This window comes from Aricia agestis, chromosome Z, assembly GCF_905147365.1.
Source record: "Aricia agestis chromosome Z, ilAriAges1.1, whole genome shotgun sequence".
Lineage (NCBI taxonomy): Eukaryota > Metazoa > Arthropoda > Insecta > Lepidoptera > Lycaenidae > Aricia > Aricia agestis.
In genome coordinates, this window is record NC_056428.1 from 30933421 (window position 1) to 30956654 (window position 23234).

Below are 23234 nucleotides of genomic sequence, written 5' to 3' on the forward strand. Positions count from 1 at the left end.
ATTTTTTAATTTTATGTATTTTATTATGCTTGTGTGATAAGTAATTGTTTAAGTTTTCTTAATTTTACTCATATTAGTACTTATTTATAAAAAATAAACATAGTATGCTCGTATTACTTTTTCTTTTTTTTTAAACCTAAAATAAATATGTATAATACATTGAAAAAAATATAAAAATTGATTATTTTTTAAATCTTTGTATATCACTGTATACATGTGCCAAATCTCAATACAATACGATGAACCTTGAAGTTACAGATTTTTGATCCGATACGGACTTAAATTTTCCACTGTGCGCCGGTGCAGCGGGAGCCGCAAACAACCGCGCCCGCCGCGGGCGAAAAACGCGCCGTGAGTTTTGCTTTCGTTTTTTACATACAAGACTGAATTCTACGAAGGCTGCGGGCCCGCAACCGCGGCGGGCGCGGGAAAAAACCGCGCCGTGAGTTTTTAGCCTTACAAGTTTTCAAATTAAAGTTATTCACAAATAAATTACCTCAGCATATTCTAGAAACACAATTTCAAATTAGTCTGAAGTCTGAACTTCACCGTGCTATTTTCATAAATTTCATTTTCACTTTAACACTTGTTTTCGCAAATAAATCATTTCAGAGATATAATGCGGTCATAAATATTAAAATAGTTGTGTTATTGCAATTTACGCCTCTAGTACACCGACGCGAACTGCGAAACAGCGGCGAACCGAACGCGAAAAATCTGCGAAACAGGAATAGAGCGAGATGCAATGTAAGCCATTGTCGTGTGGCGGATGAGGCAGTAAATCGGTTCGCCGCTGTTTCGCAGTTCGCAGCGTCGATGGACAATTGCAATAACACAATTATGTTAATATTTATGACCGCATTATATCTCTGAAATGATTTAGTCCTAATCTGGAGCTCTAACACCTCTAGCACACCTAGTCGAGTAGTTTGGGCTCCCACACAATTTTGTCGTAGACGGTAGATATCTGCGATGCGATGCGAATTCGCAGTTATGTAAGGAGCCCTTAGGGCCGCGGTAGGCAACACGCGTTTGCGGACTGCGAAAGGTCGAATCTCGAACCGCGAAGTATTTTAATGTATTTTATGCAAAGTACTTATCAATTAATACATAGATAAGGTATACTTATACCTTTATTATTTCAAATAATATTTATAAGCTACATAGGACAAGTGTGTTTATTTCTGGACCTCGTTAAAAATTTTCCACAGTATCCGGACCCCACCTAAAATTACTTGCCGACCCCTGTTCTGTTCTGTTTGTGAATCGTTGGATCCGATCGCTTTGGATCGTTGGAGATATATATATATACTAGATGTCCCGCGCGGCTTCGCCCGCGTAAATTAGAAATTTTACAGAATCCGTAGCTACATTTTCCCATAAAAAATATTTCCCCCGTTTTTCCCACATTTTCCTGAGTTTCTTCTGTCGTATTAGTCTTAGAGTAATAATATAATATAACCTTCTCGATAAATGATGAGTCTTACTCGATAAATGATCTATCTAACACTGAGATAAGTTTTTAAATCGGACCTGTAGTTTCTGAGATTGACGCGTTCAAGCAAACATACTCTTCAGGTTTATAATATTAGGTAGATATAGATTTTTTTTAATTATCGCTTGACAAACTCGAGTCTCGATCTAAAAGACTATGAAATGGTATAATATGGTAGTGATGATGATGATGATGATGATGAAGAATGTAATTTGCATAGTAGCATATGCTTTCTGTTCTTAAAACAACGCCGAAACTCCCAAACTTGTATCTATAAAGAATCAGGAATTCTCTCAGCACCTTCCGAACCACGGTATACCAGGTATATTTCGGTGCAAAATCTTACTTGTTGGTAGCATATGCTTAGAATACTTCTCACGAAACCGAAGTCACCATATGTTTCCCTATAAGTTTTGAGGAGTTCCCTCGATTACTTATGGATCCTTCATCAGATCACCACTTTTCTGAATATAATACCAAATTGGGATGATAGCCTATATACCAAAAGAAAAATTTTGAAAATCGGTTAACAAACGGCGGAGTAATCGTTGAATATAAGAAAACGAACATAACACCTCCCCCATTTTGAATGTCGGTTAAAATTGTAGCCTATGTGTTATTTATTTAATATTTTAATCAGCACATGAATTGAATAATAATTTTTTTTTCAAATTAATCGTAGCACCATCTGTCAGGACAAACTAAAATTGAAATAGAATAATATTGAATGCGATGATAGCGCCGTCCGCCGGATCTAATGTAAAACATTCCAAAATCAACAACTCCTTATAAATAAGAAATTAATTGAAAAAACATTTTCCAGTAGACCAAACTGTAAATCTAAACCATTCTCGAATCTCCACGAACACACACAAAAAATTTCATCAAAATTGGTCCAGTCGTTTAGGAGGAGTTCAGTCACATACACACGCACACAAGAAATATATATATTAAGACAAGAATTTCTCGTTTAAAGACATAAGATTACATTCGACTCTTCTAATGTCAATTTCGTACAATTTAGTCTCGGCTACAGGCTCTTGTTACACGTACCGAGTAGAGTGGCGAGTCTGTGTTTTTCACATTGCAACATGACGAGACGATGCGAAGCGCCGACCTTTTAAATGAGCCATTCAAGACTAATCTCTATTTACTTAACAAGAAGATGCCTTTTCTAATTTTGGTAACTGAGATGACTCGACTTGGTGACTAAAATCAGGTACATTGACTTACTAATTACATAATTTTTAATTATTATTTTTGTTTGTTAAGTACGGTTGCAAACAGATCAGCTGCTATACTACTCTTGAACCTCACCACAAGGAAATTGGGTCGGAAATAAACCATTTACGTCATCGACTGTACCTCTAACACTATAACAATTTGCATAGAAGGTTCGTACTTCGGACTCCGGTATGCGTATCAGTTATATCAATGGTACTTTACGCATTCCGATTTCCGATGCACCAAAGCCTCTAACCAGACGTTGGTATACATGCTGCTTGTTGTTATATTAAGATAAATCGATTCATTGGAATAATAGTGGATCGCACGAAGATTTTGGTCTATGTCTATAAAAACAAGTCCTTTGCATCCGTCGTGGATGATATTTCATACAGTAGAAGTAACCACTTTTTAGTAAGTGTCTGGGACAATATTTTAAATGGCCGTATGGTTGCCCATACGGTATTCCCGCAACACTGTCAGCCTAGTCCAGAGGAATGAACACGTCAATACGTCTGGGACCATCCATGCCTAATACGTGTACTCGTATTATTAATTTATTATCTTTTATTGCGAACTAGCTTGTAGGCATCCAGTAAACTTGAAACTCATAATACTAAAACGGTAGAATCGAGGTGTAAGGTTCGTACGTCGGATCGTTGCCAACGGAATCTATTCACCCGACAGAGTTAAAGTGTCCAACATCCATCTTGCTGATGATTGTAGCGTGCTGCGGTACAAAAGCTGTACATTACTGACTTTGCAGTTTACACCGAACTGAGACGTAACGCGACAAAAAAACCAGTGAATATTCGCTAAATCGCTACACTGCATTGAAAATAATGACAGATGACAGCACTGTTATGCTAATTCGGAGTAAAACTATCGAGCAAAACCGTATGTGAGTACTTAGCATTACAGCGCAAAACTTTACGTCTGATGTCTTTCTAGAGACACCTAGCGAGATTCATATGTGGTGCAATAGCATCATTTTTAGGGTTATATATTAATGACTGATTTAAAAATACTAAAGGTCGCCTAGTGGTCAAAATTCGACCTTAAATATAAATTAAATTAACGGTTTGGACGCTATTAACAAAATATTGACCATACCTAAAATCATGGCTAATATTGTAAACTACAACTACAATCATGTAGACGTTTTCTGTGGAATACAATTTCTGTGGAATACTCAAACTGTAGATTATTAATAGTAAGTATTGAGAAAATTAATTTATATAACACAGTATTAATTGGGAACCCTAAAAAGAAGACAGTTCTTCCATTTTACACCTATAATATTTAATATGGGTCAGCTCAGACCGTAACACGTGACTAGTAGATGTATGGAATTGACAGACTTTTAACTGAGTGGGGCGCAATTGGTGGCGCGTCATGCAGGGTACATTGAAATTTGAAATAATATATAATAATATGTCATTTCCATGTACTAATTATAAATGCATCTGACGGTACTTGTGCGTCACTACTCACGTTGCAGTCCCACCTGACCCTATGTACAGGGTGCAATTAAGCCTACCGGCCAATTTTTTTTAGGGCTTAGGTATCATTATAGTCAGGGAGCCCTAGAACTTTTTTTTTATACCTATCAAGCCATTTTTTTGTATCTTCATTTTGATAAGACAAACAACATTTTTATCTGCAAAAAATCTTGAAAGTGGTAGCTAACAGAGATAGAAAGGAGTTCATACTTTGATTTGATGGTCCTAAAATATGGTTTGTTCTATTTGTAGGACAATTATGTTATTCTTAAATTATGTAACTATTAACCTACCAATATTCAACCAAGTTTTGTTGATTACAGAACCCTAAAACGGGTCAAAATGAAGCTATTCACAAAAAATTAGCTTGATAGTAATAAAAAAAAATTGTTCTAGGGCTAAACTAAAAAAATAGGGTGTTAATTTTTTTACAATAACATATTGTTTTTGGAGAACGGTCACTTCGCGGCGGAGGGTACAGCATGGGTGACGCAGGGGGTGGCGCAGGAAGTCGCAAAAAATACGTGTATTTTTATTTTTAACAAGGTATCGAAATTTGGCTGGAAGGTTTAATTGCACCCTATATAGGTCCTACCTAAGCCACCTTCAGTGGGGGGTCTAAGATGCATCTGACGACATATATTGTGCGTCACGACTCACGTTGTGGTCCGCTTGACACTAAAACCAGCCTAGCAGGTGGGAGCCAACTTCGGTGGGGGGTCTAAAATGAATTTAAACATTTTCTTAAAAATTGAAGTAAGCTTACACCTCGCCGATAGAAAGCTGGTGTGTTCCTGAGTGACATAGGCTACTTTGTTTTTTTTTTATTATAAAATTGGGGCCGTCTATGGACTGTTCGCCCATATACTTTTTTTGTTATTTTATTATTTAGATTTTTCGCACCAACTGAAAAAATATTATTTTAATTAATTGTAGTCCATTTTTGCTATTTTATGTTTATAAAGTTATGTTTTTCCTGAGATTATATCATTCTCAGAATTCCACGCGGGCAAAGCCGGGGGCGAAAGCTAGTATTATAAAAGAGAAAACTGCTTGCTTAGGCTCCAAGCTCTAATCACTTTGCGGATCTGCGTAAATTTTTTTCACACATCGTTAGTCCGTCCTGAAAGCATAGAAGCACGGAATACAACGCTGTGATTGATTTTGTCAATTTTCTCTGTGGAATATTCAGCTTTGTTGTTTAGAGATTCCTTACAATCTAAGTCCGATTCAACTACTACATAAACATTAATGCAGCTTCGATACTATTTACGACAAACGCGCCAGTATAAAAGACGTTCTAACTAATATAAATTTCAAAAATTAGTTAAACGACTGATTTGTAGAATTTTTGTTCGTATATAATGTAAATGTTATTTGGTTTTTAATAGGAAGTGGACTAGACCGAACATAGAACGAATCTGTATCAATGGTGGATAAAAAATAGCAGGATCGCAGTACTGGCTTTACTGAAAAAAAATCCATTGCACCAACATTTGTTTATAGCGCGGGAACCGTAAAGTTTTCCGGAATAAAAAGTTTCCTACACTTTCCCAGGGCTCAAAGTATCCATAGCAAACGAAAAATCAGTTCAGTGATTTGGGCGTGCCGCGGGGGTAACAGACAGACAGACATACTTTCGCATTTATAATATTAGTATGGATATGGACCAGCTGACCCACGCGGCTTCACCCGCGCAGACTTTACCATGATCTCTAAAATTATACTTGTAATATTGGCCGTTGTCCGTTCGACATCAATCAAAATCCGTTGCATATTAATAAATATCTATTGTGTAATATGCTTTGATATTTAGAATCGCTGTTGGGATATACAGCAGGAAGCGACTTTGATTGAAGTTGTATGAAATGATGTGAAACCTCGCACATTCGTCCGCACCGTACGCGCGGCATTTTGTGAACTATGCAGTGCGTACGACGCGTACGGCGCGTACGGTGCTGACAAATGTGCGATCATTCTTTGAATAATGTTCAACAGATTCAAAGCTAATAAGAGTTGGTTTTCTCACATAATTCTGAGTCCGGTCTCGGTGCAAGTTCGGCGTCTTGGACATTGGTACAATTGAGCTAGCGCACACTGCGACTTTTTGCCGCGCGATTATTTTATCGACCTACAAAAATTCAAATAAAATAACATGTGTCACCGCAGACTTACAATTTCAAGTTGACAAACTAAATCGTATAGTATAGCACATTGCATCCAACTAAATTGTACAACTTTTAGTTGGATGCAATGTGCGAGCTCTCATAAGCCGCCATAGCTAACAGTCATACTATACGATTTAGTTTGTCAACTTGAAATTGTAAGTCTGCGGTGACACTTAGGCTATAGGTTTCATATCCTACCGACATTAGTCTAGCTATCCACGCCGCCGCTACTTTTTAATGGCGTAGAGCAAAATGAAACCTACAGGTAGCACAAGGTGACATTTTATTTGAATTTGTGTAGGTCGGTAAAATAATTCCGCGGCAAAAAGTCGTAGTGTGCGCTAGCTCTTACGGTTGCGGGACGATCTGCACCATTTACTTTGAGTCGTCTTTAATCCATTTAACTGATCTCTGTCTAGGTCCTACTAGTGTTAAATAGAGGGGAATATCGCAATGACCAACACCGCCGTACTAGAGTAGACAGAACTAAGGAGTGAGGTACTCCGTACTCCTTAGTTCTAGACTTCAAACAAACGCGAGTTGAGCGCGAGTACCATTTTTGACATATTATTCCGATTGCGGATCTGACAAGCTCCATATCCATAATACCATAGAGTCTAGGCCCTAGGGTATTATGAATTATGACTACGAATAACTAAGGAAAAGTAACTCCGTCAAAAAACATGCTCCACAATTATACTTGTCAAAAAAGTGTACATTTCAATACATTTGCAATATTGAGGTGACCTTGAGCGGTACTAGGCTGACGTTACATGATCAAATGGAACCAAATTTAAAACGGTAATATGGGAGTTACGATTCCTTATTTTTTATTATTCGTAGGGATAGTGATAATATTAACATTTATTACGTATTCAATATATATTTTTTAATTTACAGGTTTAAGAACGTTATAACAATGTATGATATATTTCATAACTCAAACAAGACCCTCGTCACGCACGCATCGTTTAACTTGAAGTCTTTGACGTTATATAACAATTTAAATTAACACCAAAAGGTTAATTTCTATTGGCCAACAATAATATTATAATAATTATTCAAATCTTCTTCTTTTTCTTCTTTTACGAATAACATTATGAATAGACGTTGCCTATACTTAACTGTCTTGCAACGAAAACAATCAAAAGTTAATCTCGCAGGAAACGTACATTTTTCCTGGATGAAAACTATGGTACTATTCTACTAACCGAAGACCCTCGAAAATTACTTTTTTAAATTAGATAATGTATAAGTATCTGGCTAAAGAAATAATATACAAAAATATGTATAATTTTTGAAAAACACATATCTTATATAAAATCTGATCCCCCCCCCCCCCCTTTGGTGTAATATAGGTAGAATATTAACCACTGGATATTCTTTAGCATACACAAGTGTAGAAAAGTGATGCAATATCCAGAAACGTTGGTCGCCGTCAGTCTCGAGTTGTAAATATTTATTATTTATTCAACATAATATTATGCACTTATCAATATAAAAAAGAACATAATATATACGGTCGAACCTTCTCCTTTTTGGAAGTCGGTTAAAAAAGTACCCAGTAGCTGATTATCGGACCTACTGAATATGCTATAAAAGATAAAAATCAGTAAAACCGTTTCGGAGGAGTATGGTAACTAACATAAGATATTGTTTTCCCGTTATTTACTTGACACTGGTCATGGTTATATAGCCATAATACTATAATAAGAAAAAAAGTATAGATAAACAATAGACTTCTTCAGATATTTTGTTGGCATAGTCTTTGTTTTGTTAATACCGAAGTTTTGTCGTTTGAGTCTTGGAGTCTCATTGTTGAGAAAGTGGGTCATATTTTGCAGTTTAGTGAACATTAGACGGCAACATTTATCATCCGGCACGTGCTGACAGGTTAAGACTGGTACTAGTGAGGGCATCATGTTCTAAACCACGTGTCTTACTAACAATATACTATACAAATTTTGACATTAATGGTAAATTCTCACTGGAAGACCGTATCAAAGTGCGATACATCCATACTAATATTATTAAGTTTGTCTGCCTGTCTGTCTGTTACCTCTTCACGCCAAAATCGCTGAACCGATATTGCTGAAATTTGGGTCCCGGGAAAGGACATAGGATATTTTTTATCCCGGAAAAATGTTCAGTTTTCACGCGCTAAACTAAAATTTTAAAAAATATTAAATAAGCGTTTTATTTATTTGTAAATTTCCGAATTAAACAAGATGTACTATCAGAGAAGTTGATTCCTATGCAGATGGGGGACTTACTTCGGGCCGGGACACATAAACACGATACGACGTCGTGTCGTACCACGATGCGGCGTCGTTTGTTTTTTTTTTTTTTTTTTTTTTTTTTATGTATGTTCAACGATTACTCAGCCGTTTGTGGTCCGTTTACAAAAAACTTTTTGTGTTGTATAGGGTTTGACTCGAATTTGCTACCATGTTCATAAAAGTGGTGACCTGATGATGGGATCCATGAGTAATCGAGGGAACTTTTCAAAATTTATATGGAAACATATAGTGATTTTGATTTTTTCTGAAGTGTTTCAGGCATATACTACAAAAAAGTAAGATTTTGCACCAGGATGTACCCTGGTTCCGAAGGTACCCAACAGAACTTTTGAATCCTTATAGATACAAGTTCGAGGATTTTGGCTAATTTAAACTACTCCAGGCAAAAGCTAATGGATTCTACATTATTTCTGCTGGACATAGGCTAAATTTTATTTTGGAAAAAATTGGGTTTCGTAAGATATTTGGGTTTTTCGGACGCCAGGTGTAAAATCAACCAGAAAAGTTACTTACTTTGCGTACGCTGCCGAAACTATAAAAGATAGAACCATAAAATGTTCTAATCAATTGTAGATCTTATAAATATCTACAAAAAAATCCGCCACATACTATACTTATCTATGTCGAGTGAGGCACAATAACCATTTTTTTATTTAAAAATCTTGAATTTTTTTGGACTACATTTAAACGCGTTTATTTTACTTATGCTATTAATCCTTATGAAAATAAATTATTTCATCACTAAATACAGTTTATGTAGATAATATTTGGTTTTAAATGATTAAAATTGGACGTTTAGTTTTGAAATTATGGCAAAATTAAAATATAACGACAGTGGGCGTCACCAAGCGGGGGTGCGTGTGCGGGAGGAAGACAATCTGTGCAATGTGCACTATATTTAAATGCATCCCTTCGGATAATGACTGCGTCCGCGTCGTCGATGCAGGAAGTATTAAAACCGACTTCCAAGGTAAAAACAAAAGTACTCGTAATATTCTTAAACATAATCTAAAAAGAATCAAATAATTCTTATTCCTTATTATAGCGCCGTCTTCAGACTTCGCCTAAACCTCAACTATTTCTGTACTCAATCTTCATGCTTTTGAAGCGTAAGTTCTATGTCAAGGATCTCAGAATTTTTCCGGGCTGGTAGCGACTTCAAAAGTACGAAGATTGAGTACAGAAATAGTTGAGGTTTAGGCGAAGTCTGAAGACGGCACTATAATAAGGAATAAGAATTATTTTATTCTTTTTAGATTATGTTTAATAATATTACGAGTACTTTTGTTTTTACCTTGGAAGTCGGTTTTAAAACTTCCTCGAGTGTATATATATATATTTAGATAGGTTTGTCAGTTTGGTTACAGTATCCGCTTGTTAGCTTAGATTAAGAACTAGCTTGTTACTACCGGATTTACACCATCCTGATCTTGATGAAAGCCGTTTGGGTGTATTGCTATTTGTCAAAGCTGCAATACGTTAAAGCTAAGAGCGGCCTTCATTATATCTACCCAAATAAAACTACCGATGTAGTTTTTAGCATATCGGATTAAGTAATTTGGTGGTATTCATTTATTTTATCTTTTTAGCCTTTTTGTAACACTTTGGTTCCCTTTTTATTCCAAAACAGCACAATTTAAGTGTAAATTACGTCCGCAATGTAAGCCGCGGGTAAGCTAATTTAAATTTAAATTTTTCGTCGCGTCCGCCCTTTACTTCAAGACACAAAGTTCGTATCTCTAGTCAATAAATACAAGTCCAGTAATTGGTCATGTAGTAGTCTCAGTCAACAGCCGCAGTCGACAGTCACAGGCGTAGTCTAGACAGCGCGAATGTAAAGAGCAGCCTCCGGCTACAAAACACTCAAGTTAAGTGTGCATAGAGAACTACGTTTATTTGATTTCTCTGTAACTTACATACTGAAACATCTTTATAGTTGTAATATCTTGCTAAAATGGAAAACCAGGTATTAACTATTAACTGTTTACTTTTATGAAATTACATAATGTTATTATTATTATATAAATTACTACACTGTAATTTTTGGGAGAAAATAAATAAATTTTTAAATTAAATTATGTTGAGTATACAAAATTCTACGCGTTTCACTACGTTACTTTACGTTTCGCTACGAAATGCTACACAGATTGCTACGAGATGGTACACCTTTCGCTACGAAATGCTACGCCGATTACTAGGAGGTGTTATGCGTTTCGCTACGAAATGCTACGCCGATTACTAGGAGGTGTTATGCGTTTCGCTACGAAATGCTACGCCGATTGCTAAGAGGTGTTACACGTCTCGCTACGCAATGCCGGGTTTCGCTACAAAATGATACGCCGATTGTTACGAGGTGTTATGCGTTTCGCTACGAAATGCTACGCAGATTGCTAGGAGGTGTTACGCGTTTCGCTACGAAATGCTACGCAGATTGCTACGAGGTGTTACACGTTTCGCTACGCAATGCCGGGTTTCGCTACAAAATGATACGCCTATTGTTACGAGGTGTTACGCGTTTCGCTACGAAATGCTACGCATATTGCTAGGAGGTGTTACGCGTTTCGCTACGAAATGCTACGCAGATTGCTACGAGGTGTTACACGTTTCGCTACGCAATGCCGGGGTTCGCTACGAAATGCTACGCCAATTGTTACGAGGTGTTATGCTTTTCGCTACGAAATGCTACGCATATTGCTAGGAGGTGTTACGCGTTTCGCTACGCAATGCCGGGGTTCGCTACAAAATGCTACGCCGATTATTACGAGGTGTTACGCGTTTCGCTACGAAATGCTGCGCTTGCTACGAGTTGTTACGCGTTTCACTACGAAATGCTACGCAGATTGCTACGAGGTGTAACGCGTTTCGTTTTTAACGGGAACACGGTGATGGGCCTTGGACTGGCAGGTATCGTACTTTATTTTCAGCATGGCCAGAGGCCCAGATCCTGCATCCTCTTCAGCAAGAGGATGACATTTTTGTGTGTCTCTTGCTTGTGTACAGATGACACAGTAGCTGCGTACATTGAGGAGCCCGGCGGGACTGCAGGCAGACTGATGGTTTGCTCCGCCTATCTACCTGGAGACACTCAGGACCCCACAACGCAGCTATCACCGGTAATAGACTACATCGGGAATCAGCGCATCCAACTTATCCTGGGAAGTGATTGCAACTCACATCATACAAGTTGGGGCAGCACCGACGTAAACTCCAGAGTTGCGAAACTATCTGACTTCTTACTTACTAATAACCTCCATACTTTGAATCAGGGTACTAAACCAACGTTTATCAACCCACTGAGACAGGAGGTCCTTGACATAACAGTATGCACAGGCCCTATACGACATCGCGCCTGTAACTGGCATGTATCGGACGATAACTCACTGTCCGATCACTGTTACATTAGGTTTGATATACATGACAGTATGCCTGGGAAAGAAGTAACTTATAGGAATCCAAAGGCCACAAACTGGAGTGTATTCAGAGAGGAATTGCAGACAAACCTCGCAGCAGTCAACAAAGCTGTCAAGACCGTAGAACAACTGGAACTAACGGTGGGAGAGCTGGAGCATAGCTTAAATTATGCTTACCTCAGAAGCTGTCCTGTTAAGAAAACGTCAAATAAACGTAACGTACCTTGGTGGAACTCAGGAAAGATACCCGAAAGAGACGGGAACTGGGACGCATATAGAACCACCCTGACGACGTTTCATAGGGAGCTAAGGAAGGTCAAAAGACGCTCTTGGGCAAGGTTCTGTGAGGAAGTGAATAACACCTCGCAAACCTCCAGACTATATAAAGTCATATCTAAGGCCCCTAGCTCTCATCCCAGCACTCTGAAAAGGCCAGATGGTACTTATACTAAAACGGCGGAAGAAACGCTAAGATTACTAGCCGACGTCTACTTCCCCAACAGTATCCATCTCGAAAATCACGAAGCCTTCTCTCATACGATTATTAAAACGAGACCATCAGTTGACGACTGGAGAAGAGCTTCCGTGATCTTTAAGCCTGACCGAGTCACTTGGGCAATTGCCCATTTTCAAGCCTTACAAGACCGGCGGCGAGGATAATATATTTCCGGCCCTCCTACAGCAAGGCAAGGACATTATCCTTCCTATGCTACTGAAAATATTCAGAGCAAGTTTTGCGTGGGGCTACATCCCATTGGCATGGACAAAGGTAAGGGTGTCCTACATACCCAAAAGTGGGGACAGAGACAAAGCTCTACCAAAGTCATACAGACCAATTAGCCTCACTTCTTTCATGCTTAAAACAATGGAGAAGGTGGTCAACCTACATATAAGGGACACCTACCTCACTAAAATGCCGCTGCATGAAAGACAACATGCCTACCAAAAAGGAAAATCTACCGAGACGGCCCTAATGGACTTGGTAGATCGGATTGATAGAGCAATTGAAGATAAAGAGTTTGCGTTATGTGTCTTCCTCGATATTGAAGGCGCATTCGACAACACTTCAACCAGCTCTATCACAAATGGCCTGGCTTCAAAGAATATAGATCCAACAACTAGGTAATGGATCAAAGCCACGCTCGACAATAGAGTAGCCTCATCGACTATTATGGACCTGACACTCAAAATCAGGCTGACACAAGGTTGCCCACAAGGAGGTGTCCTGTCACCCCTGGAATGGTCCCTGGTAGTGGATGAGCTACTAAGGGAACTGAACCTCATAGGTTACTACGCTCAAGGGTACTCTGACGACCTGGAGATTATGGTGGTGGGAAAATGCGCATCGGTGGTCGCTAGGTTGATGCAGTCAGCACTAAGAGTCATCGAGGATTGGTGCCAAAGGGTCAAGCTAACAGTAAACGCTGATAAGACGGTATTGATACCTTTCACCAAAAAGAGGAAGTTGGAGGGTCTAAGACCACCAACACTCTTCGGGAAAACTATTAAGTTTGCGGGTGATGTCAAATATCTAGGAGTAATCCTAGACAAAGGACTCACTTGGAATAAGCACATCGAGTATATTACGAAAAAGGCTAGATGTGCTCTGGGTTCCTGTTGGAATCTTGTCAGCTCTAAATGGGGTATTCGGGTGAAGGCAATGCTATGGCTATATACAGCCGTAGTGAGACCGATTACCACATATGGCTGCGCAGTGTGGCATAAAAAGGCTGAACAAGTAAACTGTAATAAAAGACTAAACAGCGTACAGAGACTGGCATCTGGCCCTGGTCAACTTAACTCCGCTTCCTCTGCTTGTTCAGATGGAGGCCAAAAAGGTGGCTCTCAGGGCCAGGACGGCGGGTAGAACGAATTGGGTCTCCACCCCATTTCGACAGCTGGAACAGTCTCTCAGTGAATCACCTATCATGGCTATGCCATCAGATGCCATGATCAAGGTGTAGGCTGCTTTTCGAAGCAGTACCAGGTTTTTATACCTTCCAGGGAGGACTGGGAAAGAAAAATCCCAATCGATGTCCGCCCTAGCGACATAGTTTGGTTCACGGATGGAACAAGGAAAGACAACCGTGCGGGAGCCGGATTCTACGGGGGCAGGCCACCAAAACGCAAATACGCCTGTTTGGGGGAGTTTGCGACCGTGTTTCAGGCTGAAGTCTTCGCTATTACTAGTTTTATTACACTAGAAAGCCTGGAGATGGCCCTAGTTAATAAAAACGTTTTTATCTTCTCCGATAGTCAAGCTGCACTTAAAGCACTGACTGCCGCAGAAGTCTCGTCCAAATTAGTTCTGGAATGCGTTGACACGTTAAACATCCTAGGAAAGAACAACAACATCCGCCTAGTATGGGTCCCTTGCCACAGCAACGTCCCCGGCAATGAAACCGCTGATGAACTGGCTAGGATTGGGACTGAGAGTCTCATATATGGTTCAGAACCAGTCTGTGGTATAACTCCCAGTACCACAAAGCAAGTGCTCAAGGAATGGGATCACAGACTATGCAGGAAGCAATGGGCTGAGACTCCTGGCCTTGAACACTCCAAGGCACTAATTCCTGACTTCAACAAAAAACAATCAGAATTAGTGCTCACCTTGGGTAGGAACCAATTAAGAATCCTTACCAGAAGCCTAACTGGGCACTGCAAGCTCAACAAACACCTAAACAGAATGGGTATTTGTAGCATAACGACTTGCAGATTCTGTGAGGAGGAGGATGAAACACCTATTCACCTTCTCCTCGACTGCCCTGCTCTACTACAGAGCAGGAACAGGCACCTTGGTCGCCACGAATACTCGTCCACAGAGGAAATTCGTGGCACCAACCCCAACCATATCGTTCAATTTATAAGCAGTATTGGGTTGGGGATGATACTCTAGTGCGAAGGAGTCACAATAGATCCTCATGGGTCGCAGTGACGTCAGGGCTACAGCGAACTGCCTTCTTTTTAAAAAAAAAACGCGTTTCGCTACGAAATGTTGTATTACGCTACGAAACTTTGGTAGATGATATGAGGTATCCCGTAGAAACCGTGCATTTACATTTTTTTCCTTTAGGTAACAAGATAGATTTGAACTACAGGCAACAATTGTATATATATAAAACCCGAGCGGGAAATAAACCAAGATTGCTTCAGCTACTAAAGCAATCTTGGTCGCCCAGTTAATGAATGTTATATGCAACTTTTAATGAAACAATAAAAATATTTTATATTTATTCACTTTGCACAAGCGTACTTATGAATAACAATTATAAATCACATGAAGCTTGTACGAGCGGTCACAATACACGGTTTATTTAATCAGCGCGCGGTTGGTAGCGTGCGTTAACAATTTGCTGGTGAATTTGACGCGCTCTGCTCTGTATGTCTGTATCAAACGAATTATTCGTGATTCCTCACTCGAAACGCTACTGAAATCCAGAAATTATGTACGTTTAACTAGCTGACCCGGTGAATATGTTTTGCCACATACGTTATCCCGGTATTGTATTGATTTATGCATAATTATTAGTTATTATAAACCGTCCAGTTCAAATTTAAAAATCTTATATCTTTAAACGAGCAATTCTTGTATATATCTCGGAATCTCGGAATCGGCTCCAACGATTTTCATGAAATTTAGTATATAGGGGGATTCGGGGGCGATAAATCGATCTAGTTAGGAATCATTTTTAGAAAATGTCTTTTTATTCGTGTTTTATCGATAATCGATAAACTGAAAAATATGACTCTTCCTGACATCTATTGGCGAATAATAATACTATTTTGTTGGCAACTAATTGTTTTAACGACCAGTAGATGGCGTTATTAAGTAAAACGAAGTCAATGAGTGTTTGCTATACCGAGCAAAGCTCGGTCATCCAGGTACTGTATTATAAAACTTCCTCTTCGAATTTCAAAATTCGGTTTCTGTCAATAGATCGTTTCAAGAGAAACTGAATTTGAGAAATACCGCATCAATTTCCGTTCTGTCTTTGAAAAAAGACATAAGATAATTGCGTTGCGTAGTTTTAAAGTTGCATAATGTACCTACTATTGCTAAGTACTCACATACGGTTTTGCTCGATAGTTTTACTCCAAATCGAGCAATAACCACGGTGTGGACCGACAACTGACGACTCGAAGACTCGCTTCGAGCCGGCTCGATGGAATTATATATGTCAAATGTGTCATTTCCTTCGATTCGGAAACTATCGAGCAAAACTGTATGTGAGAACTCGTACTTAGCATATCATAGAAGTTGTTTCATAGGTGGATGGCGGACCTTCGTAATGTGATTGGGTTACGTCAAACCTAGCGGTCTACTAACATTGAATTGACAAAATCCGGGTAAATTACGTAGGTCCAACATCTGGCTATGAATCAATTTCTTTGATGGTATATATGTCGCTGTCTCTACTGTCTGTATGTATGGTACATACAGACAGAGGGCCTAGACAAGCGACAAGCGATTATCGTAAACGCCAACGCCAACGGCATAAAAAGGAAGGGGTTTTGACATTAATATTCGCTAGCGAAGCGATGACTTATGTCATATCGTATACATTTTCTTAGCGTTTACAATAATCGCTTGCCGCTTGTCTACTAGGGCAGTACAGACAGCGACATCAAGCAAAGAGAAATTGTATTTTATTGCAATAAGCTGAAATTTTCAAATATATTATTATGTGAAAATAATATGTGAGTTTTTCACATATACTATGAGAAAACTCCAACTCGACAAAAATTACTGCATGAAACTTAAGACCATGCTTCATAAAGTTGAAGACAGGTGTTAAAAGCGGCTGCTTAAGTGCAAACTGCGCTCAAATTTTTAAACTACTTTAATATAGTGGGTACAGAATCTATTGGGCGTTTTTTGACTAGCCGGGCCGGCACCAAGCCGACACCGGCAGCGGCCCCGATGCCGGGTAGGCAAAAATGTTTGAAAATGTATGGCCCTTTTCACATGCCGGTTGCGGAACGGTTGCCGTGCCGCACAAAGTGGAAATGTATGAGCTACTAACGGCCGTTCCCAATATTTGATCTATCTCTGGTTTTGCCCTACTAGAGATAGGAATAGCTCACAATTGACATAAAATATATGTCTCTAATGTCTAATGTGAGCTATTCCTATCTCTAGTAGGGCAAAACCAGAGATAGATCAAATATTGGGAACGGCCGTTAGACAGCTTTCACATGGCACGGTGACCGTGCCGTGTCACCCGTGTTTACCCACTACAAACGCGGTTCCGGCGCGGTTATAGCCGTCTTTGCAGTCATGGACAAGTATACCTGTTCACATGACACGAGTGCAACACGACACGGCGAGCGCGGGGAATTCCATTCATCGCGATTCGCGGCCCTTTTCACATGCATACGGTTGCGGCACAGTCGCCGTGCCGTACAAAGTAGAATTGTGAAATAGTATTACTACTAGACAGCTTTCACATGGCACGGCATATACATTTCTACTTTGTACGCCATGGCGACCGTGCCGCAAACGTTTTCATACTTTCGATTGGTATGAAATTTGTCTATTGACCAAACCAAAAAAATGTAAAAATTATTATTTTTTGTTCTGGCCTGAAATTTTTCAGGCAATCAATAAATTTATTGACATAAGTACATAATTAAATGTAAAATAATTTTCATCCATTAACCAGCTTGGTGAAGGTCGTTCTATGGTGGGATCCTATACCATCACGCTCAGGAACTCATCATATATTATAATATTGAGCCTAAAGTATTTGAAAATACTATTTTTAACTGACTTCAAAAAATGAGGTTATCAATTCCAGAACTCCCTAGTTTCCTTATAATATTATGTTAGTCTATATTTTCAGCGTCTGAACAAACGTGCCAAATTTAAAAATGTATGTTTGTATGTATGTATGTTTTTATGTTTGTGTTCACATATCTCCAGAACTACAAGTCTGATTTAAGTGATTATTTTTTTGTTATACTAGGTATTGTTCAACTTAGGGAATACTGCAAGTTTCATCAAAATCGGTTCAGTATTTTTTGAGAAAGGAAATTTTACTTTTCAATTACGTACAATTTTGAAGTCGGTTTTATCTTTTTAAAACACTTTTATTTGTTAGCTAGAAAATAAACTGCGATAAACTTTATACTCGTTGTAGAATCTGGGTGCTGGTATATTTCGAGATTTATTTTTGTAGTGGAACTTGATATTGCTTGTTATCGCAGCTGGGTCTTATCATTGTAACTTCGAAGCGTGGCACGTAACGAACCGATTGGTTTGTAGACGTCTACACAAATGCTCTATAACATTTTACCAGGAACTTTTTACTGTATAAAGAAAATACTAGCTCTAATTGAGCTAAAAATATTGATTGGAATTGGTTTATATACGAATGCTCTATATTCTATAACATTTGACCAGGAACTTTTTACTGTACATATAAAGAAAATATTAGCTCTAATTGAGCTAAAAATATTGATTGGTCACTTGGAATTAGTTTTGTAGACGTCTATATACGAATGCTCTCTATTCTATAACATTTGACCAGGAACTTTTTACTGTACATATAAAGAAAATACTAGCTCTAATTGATCTAGAAATATTGATTAGTCACTTGGAATTGGATTTGTAGACGTCTATTCGAATGTTCTATAACAATTTACTAAGATATTTTTTATATTAATAAAGAAAATACTAGCTCTAATTGATCTAGAAATATTGATTAGTCACTTGGAATTGGATTTGTAGACGTCTATACGAATGTTCTATAACAATTTACTAAGATATTTTTTATATTAATAAAGAAAATACTAGCTCTAATTGATCTAGAAATATTGATTAGTCACTTGGAATTGGATTTGTAGACGTCTGTCTATACGAATGCTATATTATAACACTACACTCACTCACAACACTCTTCTGATAGGTCGTGTTTCGTCCCTTACATTAAGTGATATTTCCGGTGTCGATGTATATATATTATTTATCACATATTTTATCATATCACAAATTTCATTCCTCAAGGGCCAAGGCTCTACATAATATAAGAGCAACTAGTTGAGGAATAAAATATTAATGAGTTATTTTAAGCTCAATTTAATAACGAAGCGAGCGTGTTTTTATTTTATTAGTCTGTTACTAAGTATGAGGGTAACGTTCGTTATATGACCCTACGTCTGACTGAGCTTGCTCTTAACTAAGGACGTTCGCACCGCTCATAATATAAATTTACTAGCTGTCCCGGCAAATGTTGTTTTGCCATATAAAGTATTTCGCCCATATAATTTTACTCAAGGGACTAAATAAGTATGGCACCATGGCAACGTCCATCAGTCTCGAGTTGTAACAATTTACTATTATTTATTCAACAAATGCACTTATCAATATAAAAAGTAGCCAGTAGCCGATTCTCAGACTTACTGAATATGCGTATAATATTTGGTAAAAATCAGTAAGGCCATTTCGGAGGAGTACGGTAACTAACATTGTGACACGAGAATGAATTTTATATATAAGATTGATGTTGGTATGTGTGTTTTTAAATCTGTACTAATGTTATAAATGTGAAGGTGTATCTGTCTGATTCACCCACATGGTTAAACCGCTGTTATACCTTTGATGATATTTGGTATGGAGATACTTTCAGTCAGGGAGAAGAACCCAGAATAGTTTTTATTTCAAAAGTGTCTACAGTTCCCGCGCTGTCTCGAATTCTAGATAGCGTTGCAAGCACTTTTTTATTAAATAAGGGGGCAAACGAGCAAACGGGTTACCTGATGGAAAGCAACTTCCGTCGCCCATGGACACTCGCAGCTTCAGAAGAGACGCAGGTGCGTTGCCGGCCTTTTAAGAGGGAATAGGGGAGAGAAGGGAAGGGAAAAGGGGAGGGTAGGGAAGGGAATAGGGTAGGGGATTAGGCCTCCGGTAAACTCACTCGGCGAAACACAACGCAAGCGCTGTTTCACGCCAGTTTTCTGTGAGAACGTGGTATTTCTCCGGTCGAGCCGGTCCATTCGTACCGAAGCATGGCTCTCCCACGTATAAATATTATATTATTCGTATTCGAGTATTTTATAAATAATTTACATAACGTAATGTATAATACCCAATTATTTGCATTTAAAGTTTTTTCCAACAAAAATCAAAAGTGCCAATAATAGGATGACTCCGCTACCTCATTGTCATTGCCCAATCACCCCATAACTTTCATAATTTAATCTACTCGGCCACGGCCCACGCTTTACAAATTAAAAATGTCCGAAGACGATATCGGTATTGTTATTGATAATGGCTCAAAGTGGAGTAAAGCGGGGTTTTCAGGAGAATCCTTCCCCAGATGTGTCATCCCAACTGCTGTAGGGAGGTAAAATTTACGTTTGCTGGTTGCAGACAACAAACTATAGTGGAACTTTAATATCTAGAAACATGTTGGTAGTATAGAATGTCATAGTCATATTTTTTACAGGCGGTGAAGCTTAAGGGTATTTTTAAATGTATATATTATATTATGCCAATTTCACTTGGTAACTTGGACTTGGAGATACTGTATGTCGCGGAAAAGGACAAAAGATAGTTTTTATCTTCTTTCTGCTTGATAAACGAATATCTGTGCAGATAATATGTGCAATATCTTATATTATACAAATTCGAATTTCAGGTTTCGCCACACCAGTCTATTAGATGGCGTAAAAGACTTTTATTTCGGGAAGGATGTGACGAAGAATCGAGGAATTTGTAACTTGAGTTGGCCTGTTAAAGGGGGCACCGTTCTTAACTGGACTGACATGGAAAACTTTTCGCATCATATATTCTATAGAGAGCTTCACGTGGCTCCCGAACAATGTAAAGTTATGATAGCTATACATCCGCTGGCCACGAAGAAAGAGAAGTATGTTATTTGACGTGATTCAATATGATTTTTAAGGAAATTGAAGTATTTTACGTTCCGAGGACATCCTATAGCTTTTACTTTAAAAAATGTACCATTGCGGATCAACGATGTTGGGGCAAATTCTGGAAGTCTAGAATTTACATTGGCTATTGGAGAGTTATCTATCAATATTCTTGTTCAAGGGAGACGATTGCTGAAATCATGCTAGAGACTTTCACCGTGAAAGCCTTGTACCTAGTCTCATCGCCTGCTCTGGTGTTGACCGCAACTGGTAGAACTACTGGCGTGGTGTGGGAATGTGGTGATTCGTGCTCGTATGTCACACCCGTGTTTGAAGGATTCCCGTTGAAGAACGCAACGGTCACCTCTGCCGTAAATGGAAAAGTCTTGACGGAATATTTCCAGAAATTGTTGTCCGACGTTGGCTATTCATTTACCACTCCTGCGGAAATAGACGTGATTGAAAAGGCGAAGGTAAGTCGTTTATAAAATGTGCAATAAGGACGCTATCACATTTTTTCACAAATATTAGCGATTTTCAGGTACCATTTTAAAGAATTAGGAGTCACACTGCAAGGATATTTTGGTTCAAATTAAAGATAATATATTTATCTCCACGTCTACACCATAAAAAATGTATAGCCGCATACAAAATTTTCACATAAATACGTTTTAACCATCAATAAACGCACAAGATTAAAAAAATGGGTTGGATTAGGTACCATTATAGCTAAATACACTGAACTAAGGAAAAAAAATATACAAAAAAATTGTTGCTTATTTAATCCGCTATACGAATAGCTAAATATTTTATATAAAAATAAATAACATTTTCATTTATAAGAAAAATAAGAAACGCTCTCAAATTTCTTCATACATTTTCGCCCTATCAAGAACGCGGCGAGCGTCGTAACCGCCACTGTACAAGGCGCGCTGATATTGAATGTTATTTTAATGTCCACAACGTCCATATTCGTACTGACCTGCTAATTTCTGTCATAATTTTTGTGATAGCGTCCTTAATACTAATATTTAGAATGTGAAGTTGCGTCTGTTTGTCTGGTACCTCTTCACGCCCAAACCGTTAAACTGATATTGCCGAAATTTGGTATGGAGATACTTTGAGCCCTGGGAAAGAACATAGGTTTCATTCTATCACGGAAGAATGTACAGTTCCTGCAACAAACAATTTTGGTAGAACTAGTTACTATAAGTCAGTAAAGATTGTCAGAATAACAAAAGAAGGACAAGTATTAGCTCTTGCTACTTGCTTGCACGTTTTAGGAATAAACTTCAAATCACATACTGATATAATGAAATAAATACACTTTTTTTACAGATTGATCTATGTTACGTAGCTAGTAATTACGAAGAAGAACTTAAAGAGAATATCTTTAATAAGGAAAGAATACAATACAAACTTCCTGACGGCCAATACATACTAGTCGGTGAAGAAAAATTTAAATGTCCCGAACTATTATTCACTCCAGAACTCCAAGAATCGAAATATACAAGTATAGCTGACGATATATACAATTCTTTGACGCAATGCGATTTGGATTACAAAAGTACTTTTTATAGCAACATAGTACTTTCGGGTGGAGGAACTATGTTTGAAGATTTACCGGGCCGCTTGCAGATGGTGTTGAGTAAAAAAGTGCATGTGTCTCCAGAAACGAGGGTAACTGTTGAGGCGCCAAGTTCTCGAAATGTCTTGCCTTGGATTGGTGGATCAATTTTATCTTCAATGGAGGCTGGTAGTGGATTCTGGTTAAGCAGAGATGAATATAATAATGTGGGTGCTAAAACAGTTAATTATAAGTTCATGTTGTAATATTCATAACGAGCTTAATGGGATCTCTCCACGTTGTCTGATGATGACCGAATAAAGCCGACCATAAACATGAATATTCGTCCACGAGGTGTAACAAAACTAATTGATAACACTTTAGAGTGTGTATGGGACCCCTATATTATATACTAGACGTTCCGCGCGGCATCGCCCACGTAAATTAGATATTTCACAGACAAATTAATCTACAAACATAGCCTATAATCCTTCACATGGTCTATTTCTTATCTGTGCCAAATAACAGAAAAATTGCTCCAGAATTTCGTGTGATTAAGCCCTTTCAAATAATTTCCACGTTTTTTTTTCCACACTTTCCTCTATTTCTTCGCTCCTATTAGTATTAGCATGATAAAATATAGCCTATAGCCTTCCTCGATAAATGGGCTACCTAACACTGAAAGAATTTTTCA

General features: G+C 38.3%; 1 protein-coding gene across 1 annotated transcript; it reads left to right on the forward strand.

Moving 5' to 3' along the window:
- The first annotated feature begins 20321 nt into the window (after positions 1–20321).
- On the forward strand, positions 20322–22924 carry LOC121738993 (actin-85C-like). The gene is made up of 4 exons (XM_042131294.1): positions 20322–20444; positions 20739–20969; positions 21155–21446; positions 22312–22924. The coding sequence occupies exons 1-4, from the start codon at positions 20335–20337 to the stop codon at positions 22804–22806; spliced, it is 1128 nt and encodes a 375-aa protein (XP_041987228.1). The 5' UTR covers positions 20322–20334; the 3' UTR covers positions 22807–22924.
- Positions 22925–23234: the final 310 nt, after the last annotated feature.

Coding starts and splice junctions, on each gene's coding strand:
- LOC121738993 (XM_042131294.1), top strand. CDS start 20,335: ATGTCCGAAGACGATATCGGTATTGTTATTGATAATGGCTCAAAGTGG. Junction 20,445..20,738: donor ATCCCAACTGCTGTAGGGAG/GTAAAATTTACG, acceptor TTCGAATTTCAG/GTTTCGCCACACCAGTCTAT. Junction 21,447..22,311: donor ACGTGATTGAAAAGGCGAAG/GTAAGTCGTTTA, acceptor CTTTTTTTACAG/ATTGATCTATGTTACGTAGC.